Source organism: Lucilia cuprina, chromosome X, assembly GCF_022045245.1.
Source record: "Lucilia cuprina isolate Lc7/37 chromosome X, ASM2204524v1, whole genome shotgun sequence".
In the NCBI taxonomy this organism is placed as follows: Eukaryota; Metazoa; Arthropoda; class Insecta; order Diptera; family Calliphoridae; genus Lucilia; species Lucilia cuprina.
The window spans coordinates 12,837,840-12,851,020 of NC_060949.1; the positions used below are offsets into that span (position 1 = coordinate 12,837,840).

The following is a 13,181-nucleotide window of genomic DNA, read 5'->3' on the forward strand; positions in this document are numbered from 1 at the left end:
CCTATACTATTGACAAAAATAAAATTTGATTCAGTTTTTATAATAAAGCATTTGAGTTAAATTGTACCTCTTACATACTTACGCCATTTATTGTAAAAAAATTTTGGAGCGTTTATTTTTATGCTCACATTTTTAGGTACTCATTCTCTCAACAGCAATACCATACTTTAAAAATATTTCCATACATTTTATAATCAAAACCATGTAAATAGGCGGCAACGAATAATAAAAACAAAAGAAAATAAATAGAAATATGAAAGAATTTGTAGTTACTGCCGTAGCTTTAATTATGGGCCTATGTCGTTTTGACAACTTTTTTGCTTGAAGTTACAGTCGGGTTCTGTTTCATCAATAAGATTACACAACAAAATTAGTTCCTTTTATTTGTAAATTTTTAGTGAATAAGAGGGTAGTTTCTTAATTTAAAATTTCGTCCCTTTTTGATTTTTTGAAATAATGATATAACCAATTGAAACTTTTAAGTAAAGGTACATTTCTGTTGAAAAATTTTTAAAATCGGCTCAGCCAACAGCGAAACTCCCATTTTTATTTACTTTTTCTTAAAGTATTTTCATATTACCGAAAAAGTACCTGAACTAGACAAAATTACCTACATGCCTATTTCTCAACCCGCCCCTGGACCAACGTTCGAAACGAATCTTTCCTAATACATATATCTGACACTTTAAAAGCTAGATGGAAAGTATTTAGTTTTAGAACAGACAAAAACAGCCCTTTTGCCCGTTTTTTATCATTTCTCCCATTTTTACCCGTTTGGATCAAACTTTCACAACGGAAATTTGCTAGTTAAAATTTTTTATGCTATGTATACACGGTTGTTACAACTTACAAAAATGTCTAATAACACCTCCAACTTACAAATTTGCAAATATTACACTTACAAATATTGTCAGTTTGACAACGTTGCAAAAGAAGAATTGTAAATTCGGACAATTGTTATATATTTTCTGAACATTTTACTGACAACGTTGTAAGATATAACAACCGTGTATCACGTCTTTTAGATAACTAAATCGAAAATAATTTCGCTTTAGAATTTACAAAAATTCGTTTTCAAGCACAAAAGTACCGATTTTCCCAATTTTTCACCCAATTTCCCCATTTTTGATACCAGTTTTGTTCCAACTTTCGCAACGATACTTTGCTAATACATATAATTAGGCTGGGAATGAAAACATTTATTCCCTCAAAAAAATCGTCGATTAGACCTAGGCAAAAGTCTTGGTTTAATCAGAAGTGCAAAAGTGCAATCAGATCCAGAGAGGAAGATTTCAGAATTTGGCGCAAAATTAAAACGCCCTTCTCTTCTTGCTGCTTCTAGAGGCAACAAAACCTATGTTCGTTCGTAAAAAGTGTAAAGGATAATGCTAGCTATTCAATTCCGACGCTTTTCAGGGACGATAAAACATTCACCGAACCGGTTGATAAAGCTAACCTTTTTAGCTGAGCTATTCGCAAGTAATACTTGCCTACCTGAAAGCGACCAACGACTGCCGGAGCTCGAAAGGGTATCACTAACTATGCCTAATATATTCTTCCGAGTGCGTGCCGTTAAAAGGGTTTTAGCGGATCTTAGCATAAATAAGTCTCCTGGACCTGATGGCATACCGGCACTGGTTTTGAAGCAGTGCTCTTCGACGTTAGGTCGTCCATTAGCTAATATTTTCAGCATCCTATACCATGCCGATAAATTTAATGCTTGCTGGAAGATTGCTAATGTCACACCAATTCCTAAAAAGGGAGAAAATTATCGCCCAATTGCAATTTGTTGTGCACTTTCCAAAGTTATGGGAAATGTGGTTAATTTCCATCTTGTCAAATATCTAGAGACCAACAATTTACTTAATGTCATTCCATTTACCATTTTGGTGAAAGCAAAGTGGTGGCTCTAGATATTTCAGGGCGCTTGATAGAGTGTGGAATGGTGCACTTGTATCAAAACTTACTGCATTTGGTGTCGAAAATAACTTCAATCGATTTATTTCAAACTTTCTTAGTGATCGCACTATACGAGTTGTTGTAGATGTGATCTCTTCAAACGAGTTCAAGATTAATTCAGGGATACTGCAATGCTCCGTTCTTTCTCCTACCCTATTTCTTATCTTCATAAATGACCTTCTATGTCAAACTTCCAACTCTATCTACACTTTTGCCGATTACAGTAATATCTGTCAAGCCCTCTAGAGATTGGGGCAATGAGGCGTAATATGAATGAATCGCTTAATCACGACTTGATAAAAATCTTTGAATGTGGTCGTGTAAACAGAGTCGATTTTAACGCCCGCAAGACTCAATGTTGTTTTTTAACACATAAACGTATGGCAGATAATGTTATTCCATCTATATTTATGGGTGGTATAAATATTAAGCAATCAGAAACTCAACACATTTTCCAACTGTCGAAAGAAGCATTAAAGTGTCTCGGTTTTTTGTAACGGTATAAGACATACTTCACTCCATCTGTTCTTCTCACTATTTACACCACTTATATCCAACCGAAAATGGAATACAACTCCCATGTATGGACCGGAGCTTCGAAGTCTATTTTGGAGCTAATCGACCGCGTACAAGAGAGGGCGAAGGTACTTATCGGCGACAGTACGGTATCCAACTCCATTGATTCACTGGAGCACCGTCGCAATGTGGGGTGTATTTCACTAAATTTACAACAACGTACTCACACATATTAAAAACTCAGTTAGTGTCGTTTGAGCGTTCATTGAACGAGGTTATGTCGTATGTCTGCTGAAGTAGGGATGGACATATTTTGGTTTTTCACATGATCTACGTTTTCAAATTGAAATTTTTCTCTAAATAAACTTTTTTTAATTCCCTTTTCCATAATTCTAATACTTATTTTTTGCAAATATGACCGAATTGGCAAATCAGTATTAACTTACATTCCTCATAATAACATTCAAGTATCTCAGAAGGTTTTTTTTAAATAGGTTTATTTCCAAGAAACCAATTTTAAATCTAAAATATCTATTAATGTGATATAAGTAAATTTTAGTGTATAAATTCGGAAATTTTTGATACATAGCAACTGAAAGTATTAAAAGTGATTTAAGTTTTTTAATTTTTTATTTTTTATTAAAAATTAAGTTGTTTTTCCATTTTAATTAATCAAGCGAGATCAATAACCAATTCATAGTGGTTGAGTCGAATTTATATATAATAAATAAAGTTTGAATGTGTTAGGCTTAATTTTGCTTCATATGTAGCTTTGAAAGCTTAAGGATGAACTTTGATGGATAAAATAACCATTGATGAAATGTCTTACATACTTAAAATCGATACGCTTTGATAAAGTCATACCAGATTGTTTTATTGTTCTTGAAATTTATCCAGAGTATATCATACATTATATAAACAAAACTCTTATAAAACTGACGCAGTAAGTAAAATATACAGGTTTTTAAAAGAAATTCTGAATTAGGGGTATAAAGTATATATATATATATATATATATATATATTATATATATATAATATAATATATATAATATATATATATATATAATATATATATATATATATATATATATATATATATATATATATTATATATATATAAATATAATATATATATATAATATATATATATATAATATATATATAAATACATATATATAAATATATATATATATATATATATTATATATATATATAAAATTGAAATAACTTATATATTTTTGTTGGTGCATTTCGTGTGGAAACATATATAAGGCTTCGCTCTTAATAATCCGGTTAGTATTATTCTAATTATCTCAAGAAAATTTGCTTTAATATATAATATAATTCAGATTGAAAATTATTTTCTAAAATATGTGAATTCTATATTAAAATATTATTTTTCATTGTTGCATTCCATTTTTTTGTTACCTGGCTACAACACTAAACATCCATCATCCCCTTTGTTAACCCGACACTTACAATCAATTAAATCATCAACCAATCAATCAAACAATCCTATTCCTCCTTTACCGTGATCTTAAATTAACTCAGCCTAACAGTGTTGCTGACAAATCTGTATGTGTTGAAGACCTTCCAGAAAATACCAAGGCGGTGGAGGAAGCAGATGTTAGCCTTACTATTAAGGAACATGCTGATGGCGAAATCGACGAAACTAAAACTGTTGTGGAGACTGTGACGGAAAAGTTAAAGGAAGAAGACGATGAAGAGGAAGTCGAGGAAATTATCGAAGAAGTAGAAGCCGAAAATAATGACGAAGAAGTTGAGGAAGGTGTCACTCAAAAGATAACTGAGAAGGTAGTTGATAATCCAGATGGCGAACAAACGAAAACTATTACCGTAACAACTGTAAAGAAAGTAACACCTAGTGGCACTAAGACTGTTGTAACTACTACAAGCTCAACTAAAGAAACACCAACAATTATAACATCGACACCACCGACACCCACAACAGAAGAAGTAAAAACTGAAACAAACGCTGAAGCGCCGATCGAAAAAACTGTTAAGAAACAAGTTTCAGAAGAAAAGAAAGAAAAACATAACGAACACGAAGAAAAGGAGGAAGAGGAGATAGAAGAGGAAGAAGAAGAGGAGGAGAAAGAAGAAGCAGAAAAAGTAAATGAAGAAGTTTGCAAGAAGTTGGACGAGGAAACGAAAAAGTCTGATGAAAGTTCCCGGCAAAAAGTACAACATGATCAGGTAGTTGATGATACGAATTAAAAGCAAAGTAAAGTTTTCGTCATAATTAAAATTATTTTTTAATGTAATGTAAATAGTGTATAATTTATATGTATGTCATTTACATCATTTCTCTCACTAATTGTTCCTAATCATTAACTATTTACATACATATATGTACACCTTTCATTTATACACGTTTTTATATACAAACATACTAAGGTTAAAGAAAAAATTAAGTGTAATATTTTGGATCAGGGACAACCCTCATATAAACATCTATCCACTAAATATTATATTGTGTAATTATTTAAGTTTATATTTCAATACTATGCAGATTCCATCAAAAGCTGAATCACAACCATCAATTGCGGCACCACCTGTTAAGGAAGAAATAGTCACAGATGCCCCTTCAGCCGCAGCTAAAACTAATCAACAAGAAAATGTTAAACAGGTAATTAATTATGAACATTATAATTTATTGCCAAAATTTTTTTATTCATTAAATATTAAACATTTGGCCACATATGTGGAAGATCGCCTTCAATGAATTACTTTAAAGTTATCAATTGACTCACAAATGTTAATACATCCAAACTTTAAAAGATCGGGATCAAATCTGTTTACGGAGATGTGAGCGTGAACATAATGTGTAAAAATACATATTGTGTTTACGCTTATCTAAGCGATATTTCGTGGTAGTCAGTGGTGATGCTTTCACTTATTCTTCCACTTAGATTTAACATAAAAGTGTCCTAGGCTGCCTCATCGATGTGATTTTGCTGAGAATGTAAGCCACAATATTATTAGGGCAAATACAAATTTCAGTTACATCATGTGTGGAGTTCTAATCGAAGTTAAAGAGACGCCTATAAACGCTTTTCTAAAGGGGACCTTATATGGTCGGTAGGGTCAATTATGGGCCGATCCTTATAAAATTTTACAAAGAGATTTATGTTCCTATAAAACATATTGATGTCAAATTTCACGGCTATAGATACTTCTTTTAGATAGTCATGAGCGTTAAAGTCATTTTCTGAAGGGAAACATTTATGGCAGATAGGGTCAATTATGAGCTGTTCCTTGTAAAAGAGATTTAGGTTCCTATAAAACATGTTTACGCCAAATTTCGCCGCTATGTATTTGTTTTAGATAGTAACGAGCGTTATAGTCATTTTCTGAAAGGGAGTCAATTATGAGCCGATCCTCATAAAATTTTACAAAGAGATTAAGGTCCTATGTAACATGTTTATGTCTAATTTTTTTTAGCCAAACGAAGATTGCGAACAATTTTTACTTTAATACTTATATTGACACAAAAGTGATTCCAACAAAACTTGAGGACTCTAGCTATTATACCTTTTTAGATATACCTAATAATTTAAAAATTTCTTCATATTGGAGGTGCTACGCCCACTTTCTCATTTTAACCCCATATGTTCATATGGATATCAAAATTATCCAAACAAAATTTTATACTAGTCAGTTTTGCTAGCCAAAAAGAAATAAAATTACCGATTTTAAAGATTCTAACTGTAATAATTTTCCTTTTATAATTTTTTTTTTTTATATGGGAGATGTCACGCAAATAATTGAAAGTTCACCGATTTTTCCAAACGCTAATAATGTTAAAATTTTAAAATGTGAATTAAATTGTATTGTATTGCCAATTATCCCTGTCAAAGTTCTTCATGTACAATATAGTGTACTGGACAAGAGTAAAAAAATATTATTTTTTGAATGGTCCTCAGTTCCCTAATAGCGATTGAAAATTCTGACCTTAGTATAATTTAAAAAAATAAAATATATTTGATTATTTTGAAATGGGTCTAAAAAATTCCGTAATTTTGGGTTAATTAAGGGAAAAATAATTTTAAAATATTTGTAGAATATTTTTAGTTCACAAAAAATTTTAGTGGGTTTAAGAGGCATATTATTTTCGCTTTTAGTGAAAATAGGAGTTGAAATTGTCAAAAATGTTTCTTTATACAAAAAATTTTTAAAAATAGATTAGTCCATTTTAGAATTTTTAGATTATTTCGAAATTTATACATATACCTCCTATAATACACTTAAGGTAGTTTTGCAGACCAGGAATAGCCTAAAAGAAGTCCGTTTTTTACCAAAATGTTTGCATAAATATGAAGTCCTTCGTGTTAAATTTTTAGAATCCAGTTCTATATACACACATACATATATATATACATACATACATACATACATACATACATACATACATACAGCTTACGCGTAAAAGTTATTAAAATTTCCCCAGGCTATTAACGTGTACTAGACCACTTGATTACGAAATGTGGAAAACAATTTTACTTATTTTGGAAAATATTTTTTACCTGACCAAATTTTAGCAACAGAACTTTGCTAATAAAAATTTCTCACATATTAGATAGCTAAATAGAAATATACAAAAAATCTGCTTTTCTACCTTTTCCCAATTTTTGATACCAGTTTTGTTCCAACTTTCGTAACGAACCTTGGATTATACATATTTGTGTCATTTTAGAATGCTAAATCGAAAATATTTTCGCATTAAAATAGCCAAAAATTAGTTTTTATGCACAAAAGTACCAATTTTTGACGCTACCAGACATACAGTGAATCAACAAAGTTTTTTGCCTACCTTTTTTTAAGAGAAATTAGATTTTTGTTAATAAATAAAATTGGAAAAAATAGAGATTGTGTAAAATGGGAAAACCAAGAAAAAAAATATTAAAATACAATTTTTTTTGCATTTGTTGTTGCATTTTATTATTCTTCATCAGAATTTGCATGGCAATAAAGTATTTTGCATATTGAGAATTTCGGTTAATTTCGTTGGGTTTTTTCAAATTATGTTTTAATTCCTTTTTGGAATTTATTGTAGTATTTAAGTATTTTTCAATTGTAATTTGCAAAAATCATATCCTCATTGTTTAAAAATGTGATGTTATTTGCCTTAAAAATGCTTATATAATGTTTATAATAATGGGAAAATTTCGATATAAAAATTTGTTTATATTTCTAGAACAAGTGTAATTCAATGAAATATAATTATGAGATGCTTAATCAATAACATTAAAAAATATTAAATAGAATAATTGATGAAATGATCCAAAGAATTATTAGAAAAAACGCACTGAGTAGTGCTTCAAAATCTTTAACTGCCATAGGGAGGTGCAGTTAAAGTCCATGGAAAACCATTGGACTCCGGATTTATCTTATCTAAAATCCATATACGAACACTATGTTTTAATTCAGACCTCTAAACAGACCTTAGGATGCTTGGAACCAATGTAAAGTAAACTGTCGTGTAGTGCAGGAAAAATACCTAATTTAAATATTTTAAAATAGAGGTGGTTATCATACCCTAAGGTCAACAAAAGCAAACATTTTTAGCTAATATATACACTTATATATAGTTAGAACCCAAATCAAGAATAACTGTCCAGATCCTAATAGGCCCACTGTATCTTATTCATAAAATAAAGCATTTAAAATATGAGGTTGAAAATGAGGATTTTATCATGTAATAGTTTTATAGTGTATATGGTGATGTCCCCATACTCAGAGTGGCTAGGATGGTACTTAGTGTTAGATTTATTGAATAAGAATCAATATTCTACAATTCTAAATAAAATTTACACAGTACCCCCAGTATAATGGGGTTTCCGTAATGTAGTTTTTGTTTATCAATACAAAATGACCAAAAACCTAGATTATTTTTGTTATAATATATAGATATACCTGACTAAACATTTGTTCTAGGTCCAAATCCATTGATTATCTAATATATCATGTATCCAATTCAAAATTACTTATTATATTCGAAATTTAATCAAAGAAACGATAGATTTCATATTAAGTCAAATATTGATAAATTCTTATAGGTATATGGAATAATAAATCAGTTAAGAAATGTCCAAGAAGAGTCGTTTTAACTACTAAAATATCTAAAAATATTATTCTAATATATAGGAGTAATAAAAATATGAAATTTTATAAAATAATGCAGCAATATTGAAAAAATAACATAAAAAACTCTAAAAAAGCAAAAAACTTTATTGACCTAAAAAATTAACAATACGTTCTCATTTTATTAAAAACTTCGTTAAATAATATCACGATTTTACATTTTATATGATTTACAAAACAAAAAAAGATTTATAAAATTTTGCATAGGCAAATTACCTAATTGATTCACTGTATGTACATGCATATGAAAAACATACATGTATATGTATGTAAAACAGTCATACATTTTTGTTGTTTTAACCTTTCACAATGTAAAACAAGTAGGAAAGTATAGTAGGACATGGTCGACCATATAATACCTTACACCATGAGTATATTTTTAAAATTTTTACTTTTTATAAAGAAACTTTTATGTTGAATATTTTTCCAAAATATTTAAGCAATTTATTTAAAAAAACTAAAATTTCTAAATGAGGCTTTATATAGGTCAAATTGGGCCGATCCTCGGTAAATTTGGGAAAAGGATATATTTTTAAATAACAGTTAGTTTTGTTGAGTTTCATTGCGATACAAATGGTTACAAGTCAATTTTAGACGTTTAAGACATTTTTTGAAGGGGGGGTTTGTATGGGGGCTAGGGTCAAATAATGGCCGATCCTTACGAAAATCTGCAGTGTCATTTATACATATGTAAAACTTATTTATGCCAATTTTTAGAGAGATAATAGAATATTTGACGTAATTATGGCATAAAAAGTTCAAATCGGGAGGTACGGTTGTATGGGGGCTAGGTGAAATAATGGACCGATTTCAACCATTTTCAATAAGCTTCGTCCCTGTGCCAAAAAACATACTTGGTCCAAATTTCATCAAATTATCTTGAAAATTGCGGCCTGTACCTTGCGCACAAGGTTTACATGGACAGCCAGCCAGCCAGCCGGACAGACGAACGGACGGACTTTAAGGTGGGTATTGACAAAAATAAAATTTGATTCAGTTTTTATAATAAAGCATTTGAGTTAAATTGTACCTCTTACATACTTACGCCATTTATTGTAAAAAAATTTTGGATTTTTAAGTCAAAATTTTGAAGAGGGCTTTATATAGGGTCGTCAAGGTTAATATAGATTGTTGAGATAATAGTATATTAAACATAATTATGAACTTAAATTTATTGAATTTTCTATAAAACTGCGACCAGTAGTTTGATTACAAGGTTTACAAACCCTATTTAGATGTATGGGGCCTATTTGAAATAATGGATCGATCTTTACCATTTTCTGAAGACTTATTCCTGGGAAAATAGAAGATCATGTACCAAATTTCATTGAATTATCTACAAAATTTGAAACAATATATAATTGTGCGTTACAAAAATCAACACAAACCTAATATATCCTCCGCAGGATATAAAAAGTTTCACGTATAGAAAAGTAAATAAGTATGTGAAACTAGAGTTCATTTGAATTAATTTTGCATTATGTTTAGCTTTTTATAATTAGTTCGTGTGTCTATGCATAAAAACCTTTTTAATAATTAAAAAAGAAAATAATCACCTCAGAAACAGTTCATATTTTAAAATGTAATATCTCTCGATTTTGACCCAAACGGAGTATGCCACTAGATTCTACTATTCAAAAATAAGTTAAGGTTCCTCCGCGTTTTTTTGTGTCTTATTGACATACTTACAGTGTAATTGTTTGATTCTATTTTGACGATATAAAAATTAAATTCGGCAGAAAAATCTTTCTGATTGCAACAGATATTTTATTATTATTATTACTACAATACTCATAACATATGTTGGACATAAGACCGTCTACCAGGTGACAAGATTTGTGATAATAAATACTCTCTTAAGTTATTTACGGTTCTGTTTGATGTGAAATTAAGTAAACATTTAATAAATAAATCATTCAAATAGTAAAAAGATTACATATATAAATATATATGCTGCTGAAGAGATTTCAAAACGCATATTTTAATGGCATTTTAAATATGATACAAGAGAAAAAATAAAAAAAAATTGAAACATGTCTTTTTTTGGTACTCTTAACAGTACTATATTTCAAAATTCTTGGTCCTCAACCACAACGGCTGATGCAGAAGACTTCATAACTTTTTCAATGGACTGTGAAGATTTAATGGACGTCAACGATCTGGTACTGGATGATACAATTTCTTGTTTCTTTGTTGATGTAAATGATGAGGAACTCACCGAAGATGAAGTTTCTTGGGCTTTAGTAACAAGGGATGTAGCTGATTGTTGTTGTTGTACAACAGATGATGATGCAGTTGAAGAAACTTGTTTTACAGACGATGTTCCTAAAGACGTTACAGCTGACGAAGCTTGTAAAGATTGCTGTTCCTGTTTTTGTTGCACAATTTCGCCAATTTCATTACCCTGCTCATCCTTGACTTTCATGGCTGAAAATTCACTTTGAAGACTAGTAGTATTGATGCCACTTCCATTGTCTGTTGATAGAGGGCTGGTAATTATTGGAGATGGTGATAACGACTGCGACGCCATCACCGTGCCATCGATGGTCATTTTATCACCATTAGAGCCTAAAATAGACAACACACTCTGCTTCCCAGCAAAAGAAGATGATGACAATTTTTGGACTGTAGTCGCTGACATTTCTTGAACTGATTTTTTTGTAACGGATGATTTCGTTTGTTCCTGCCACTGTTAAAACACATTATTATACACATACACAATGAATTAGATACGAATCACTGAATCAAAAACAAAACATATATATAAAAATATAAACAAACAATTTTAATGACAAGTTGGTTAGAAAAAAATATAAATGTGATATGGCAATAATAGTAATAACTTGTGTTGGTTGCCTTGTTGATATGGTCGGTGAATAAGGGGATTCGGTTTAATAAAGACGCACACGAAATGTTTCGAATAATTGATTAAACAATTAAAATTATGCATTTTCCAATGAAAAATTAAGGTTGCATTTAAAAAAATGTATTACAATTTTGTATTGAAGAATTTGTTACACCGTACAACAAAGTGGAAAAAATTGTTGGACACATGAGCAAGACAATATACGTTGGAAACTACATACCTAAAATGTAGTATAACTATTTTTAGTTTTTTATTTTCTGATCGTTTCTTTCTTTAAAAGGACTTTAAACTTTGAAATTAGCTAAAATTTGGTTTGGTCTAATAGGTCAATATAGGTATCGAATGAAAGATTAGAATAATTCGTACTGGTTCGCACTAGGAATATTTTTTTGGGAAAATTTTGATTTTTGTGTGTGGGAGAAAGAGGAAGAAATATCAACCATCTCTTTCTCCCACACACAAAATCAAAAGTTTCTCAACAAATTTTTCTTGTTGTTGTTCCATTTGTTTTGCTTTTGGTGTAATAATAATATAGTCGGGTAAAAATTTAAAATTTATAAAATTAATATGTTTAAAATACACTATGGCGAAGGGCATATACGATTCGGCAAAGTCGAATATAGCAATAATACTTGTTTTTATAACCTACACCATTGGGTTTTTGCTGATGTTTGTAACGCACAATAATATTATTCCATTATTTCAAATATACCCCCTTACAACTTAACTTTCGAATAGGGCTTGTAAACCTTGTAATTAAACTACAAGTCGCAATTTTAGAGATAATTTAATGAAATTTTACACATGATCTTCTATGGTACCGTAGACGAAGCCTGTCGAAAATGGTTAACATCGGTCTATTATCTCACCTAGAATAGGACTTTTAAGTTCATAATTACGTTTAATATACTCGTATGTCGACAAAAAGTTGAAAACCTAGTTCTATGCTAGCCTTGATGACCCTCATGACTTTATAGTTATAGGGCCTCGTTTGACCCTAGCCCATATTAAGCCCCCTTCAAAATTTGACACAGTTTAATTCAACAATAAATGACTTAAGCATGAGACAAGGTACAATAAAACTTAAAAGATTTATTATGAAAACTAATGTACATTTTGCTTTTTGCAGCAGATGTAGGATATTATATTGACGGCCTCGTCCGACTATAATTTCTAACTTGTTTGTAGTCAAGTTTTTTTTAATATATTTATGTTAAATTGAATAATATTGATTTTCTGACTGAAAAATTTCATGATTATACTCTACACCACCATAGTAGACAGGCTATAATGCGTTTGTGCTGATGTTTATAACACCAAAAAATATTTATTCTAGACCCACCGTAAGGTATACCAATAGGCTCAGAATCACTTTCTGAGTCGATTTAGCTATGTCCGTCTGCCTGTGTGTCCATGTAAACCTTGTGCGCACGCTACAGGTCGCAATTTCCAAGATAATTTAATGAAATATGAACATACTCTTTTCTTGGCTCAAGGTTGAAATAGGTCAGTTATTTCGGCCCGAATCGGCCCTTTAGACTCATAATTACGTTAAATGTTCTATTATGAAAAAACCTGCAAAGCTTAGTTTTAAAAAACGATAAATGACACTACTAATTTTTATACACAAACTCCCCTTCAGAAAATGTCTCAGTTATGAATATGTGATTTAT

General features: G+C 30.3%; 2 protein-coding genes across 8 annotated transcripts in view; one reads left to right on the forward strand and one right to left on the reverse strand.

The window, feature by feature from the left end:
- Positions 1-1,541: 1,541 nt before the first annotated feature.
- LOC111689324 (101 kDa malaria antigen-like) lies at positions 1,542-5,223 on the forward strand. The gene is made up of 3 exons (XM_046945076.1): positions 1,542-1,889; positions 4,029-4,694; positions 5,011-5,223. Exons 1-3 carry the CDS (start codon positions 1,542-1,544, stop codon positions 5,221-5,223), a joined length of 1,227 nt encoding a protein of 408 aa, XP_046801032.1.
- A 5,165-nt stretch (positions 5,224-10,388) lies between these two features.
- The window catches only part of LOC124421287 (cell wall integrity and stress response component 2-like), a 50,682-nt gene continuing 47,889 nt past the window's right edge, over positions 10,389-13,181 (reverse strand). For 6 of the 7 annotated variants that reach the window (XM_046956216.1, XM_046956204.1, XM_046956210.1 and 3 more), the window contains one exon: positions 10,389-11,331. In XM_046956216.1, the coding sequence (XP_046812172.1) occupies positions 10,711-11,331 (621 nt within the window). In that variant the 3' untranslated portion in view covers positions 10,389-10,710. The remainder of the gene's footprint in view (positions 11,332-13,181) is intronic. The other variant, XM_046956223.1, reaches the window with a different exon arrangement.

Bases quoted from the DNA above. Each gene is read 5' to 3' on its own strand.
- LOC111689324 (XM_046945076.1), top strand. From the start codon at position 1,542: ATGCCTAATATATTCTTCCGAGTGCGTGCCGTTAAAAGGGTTTTAGCG. The intron at 1,890-4,028 runs GTGAAAGCAAAG...AAATTAACTCAG, and splicing joins TCATTCCATTTACCATTTTG to CCTAACAGTGTTGCTGACAA. The intron at 4,695-5,010 runs GTAGTTGATGAT...AATACTATGCAG, and splicing joins AAAAAGTACAACATGATCAG to ATTCCATCAAAAGCTGAATC.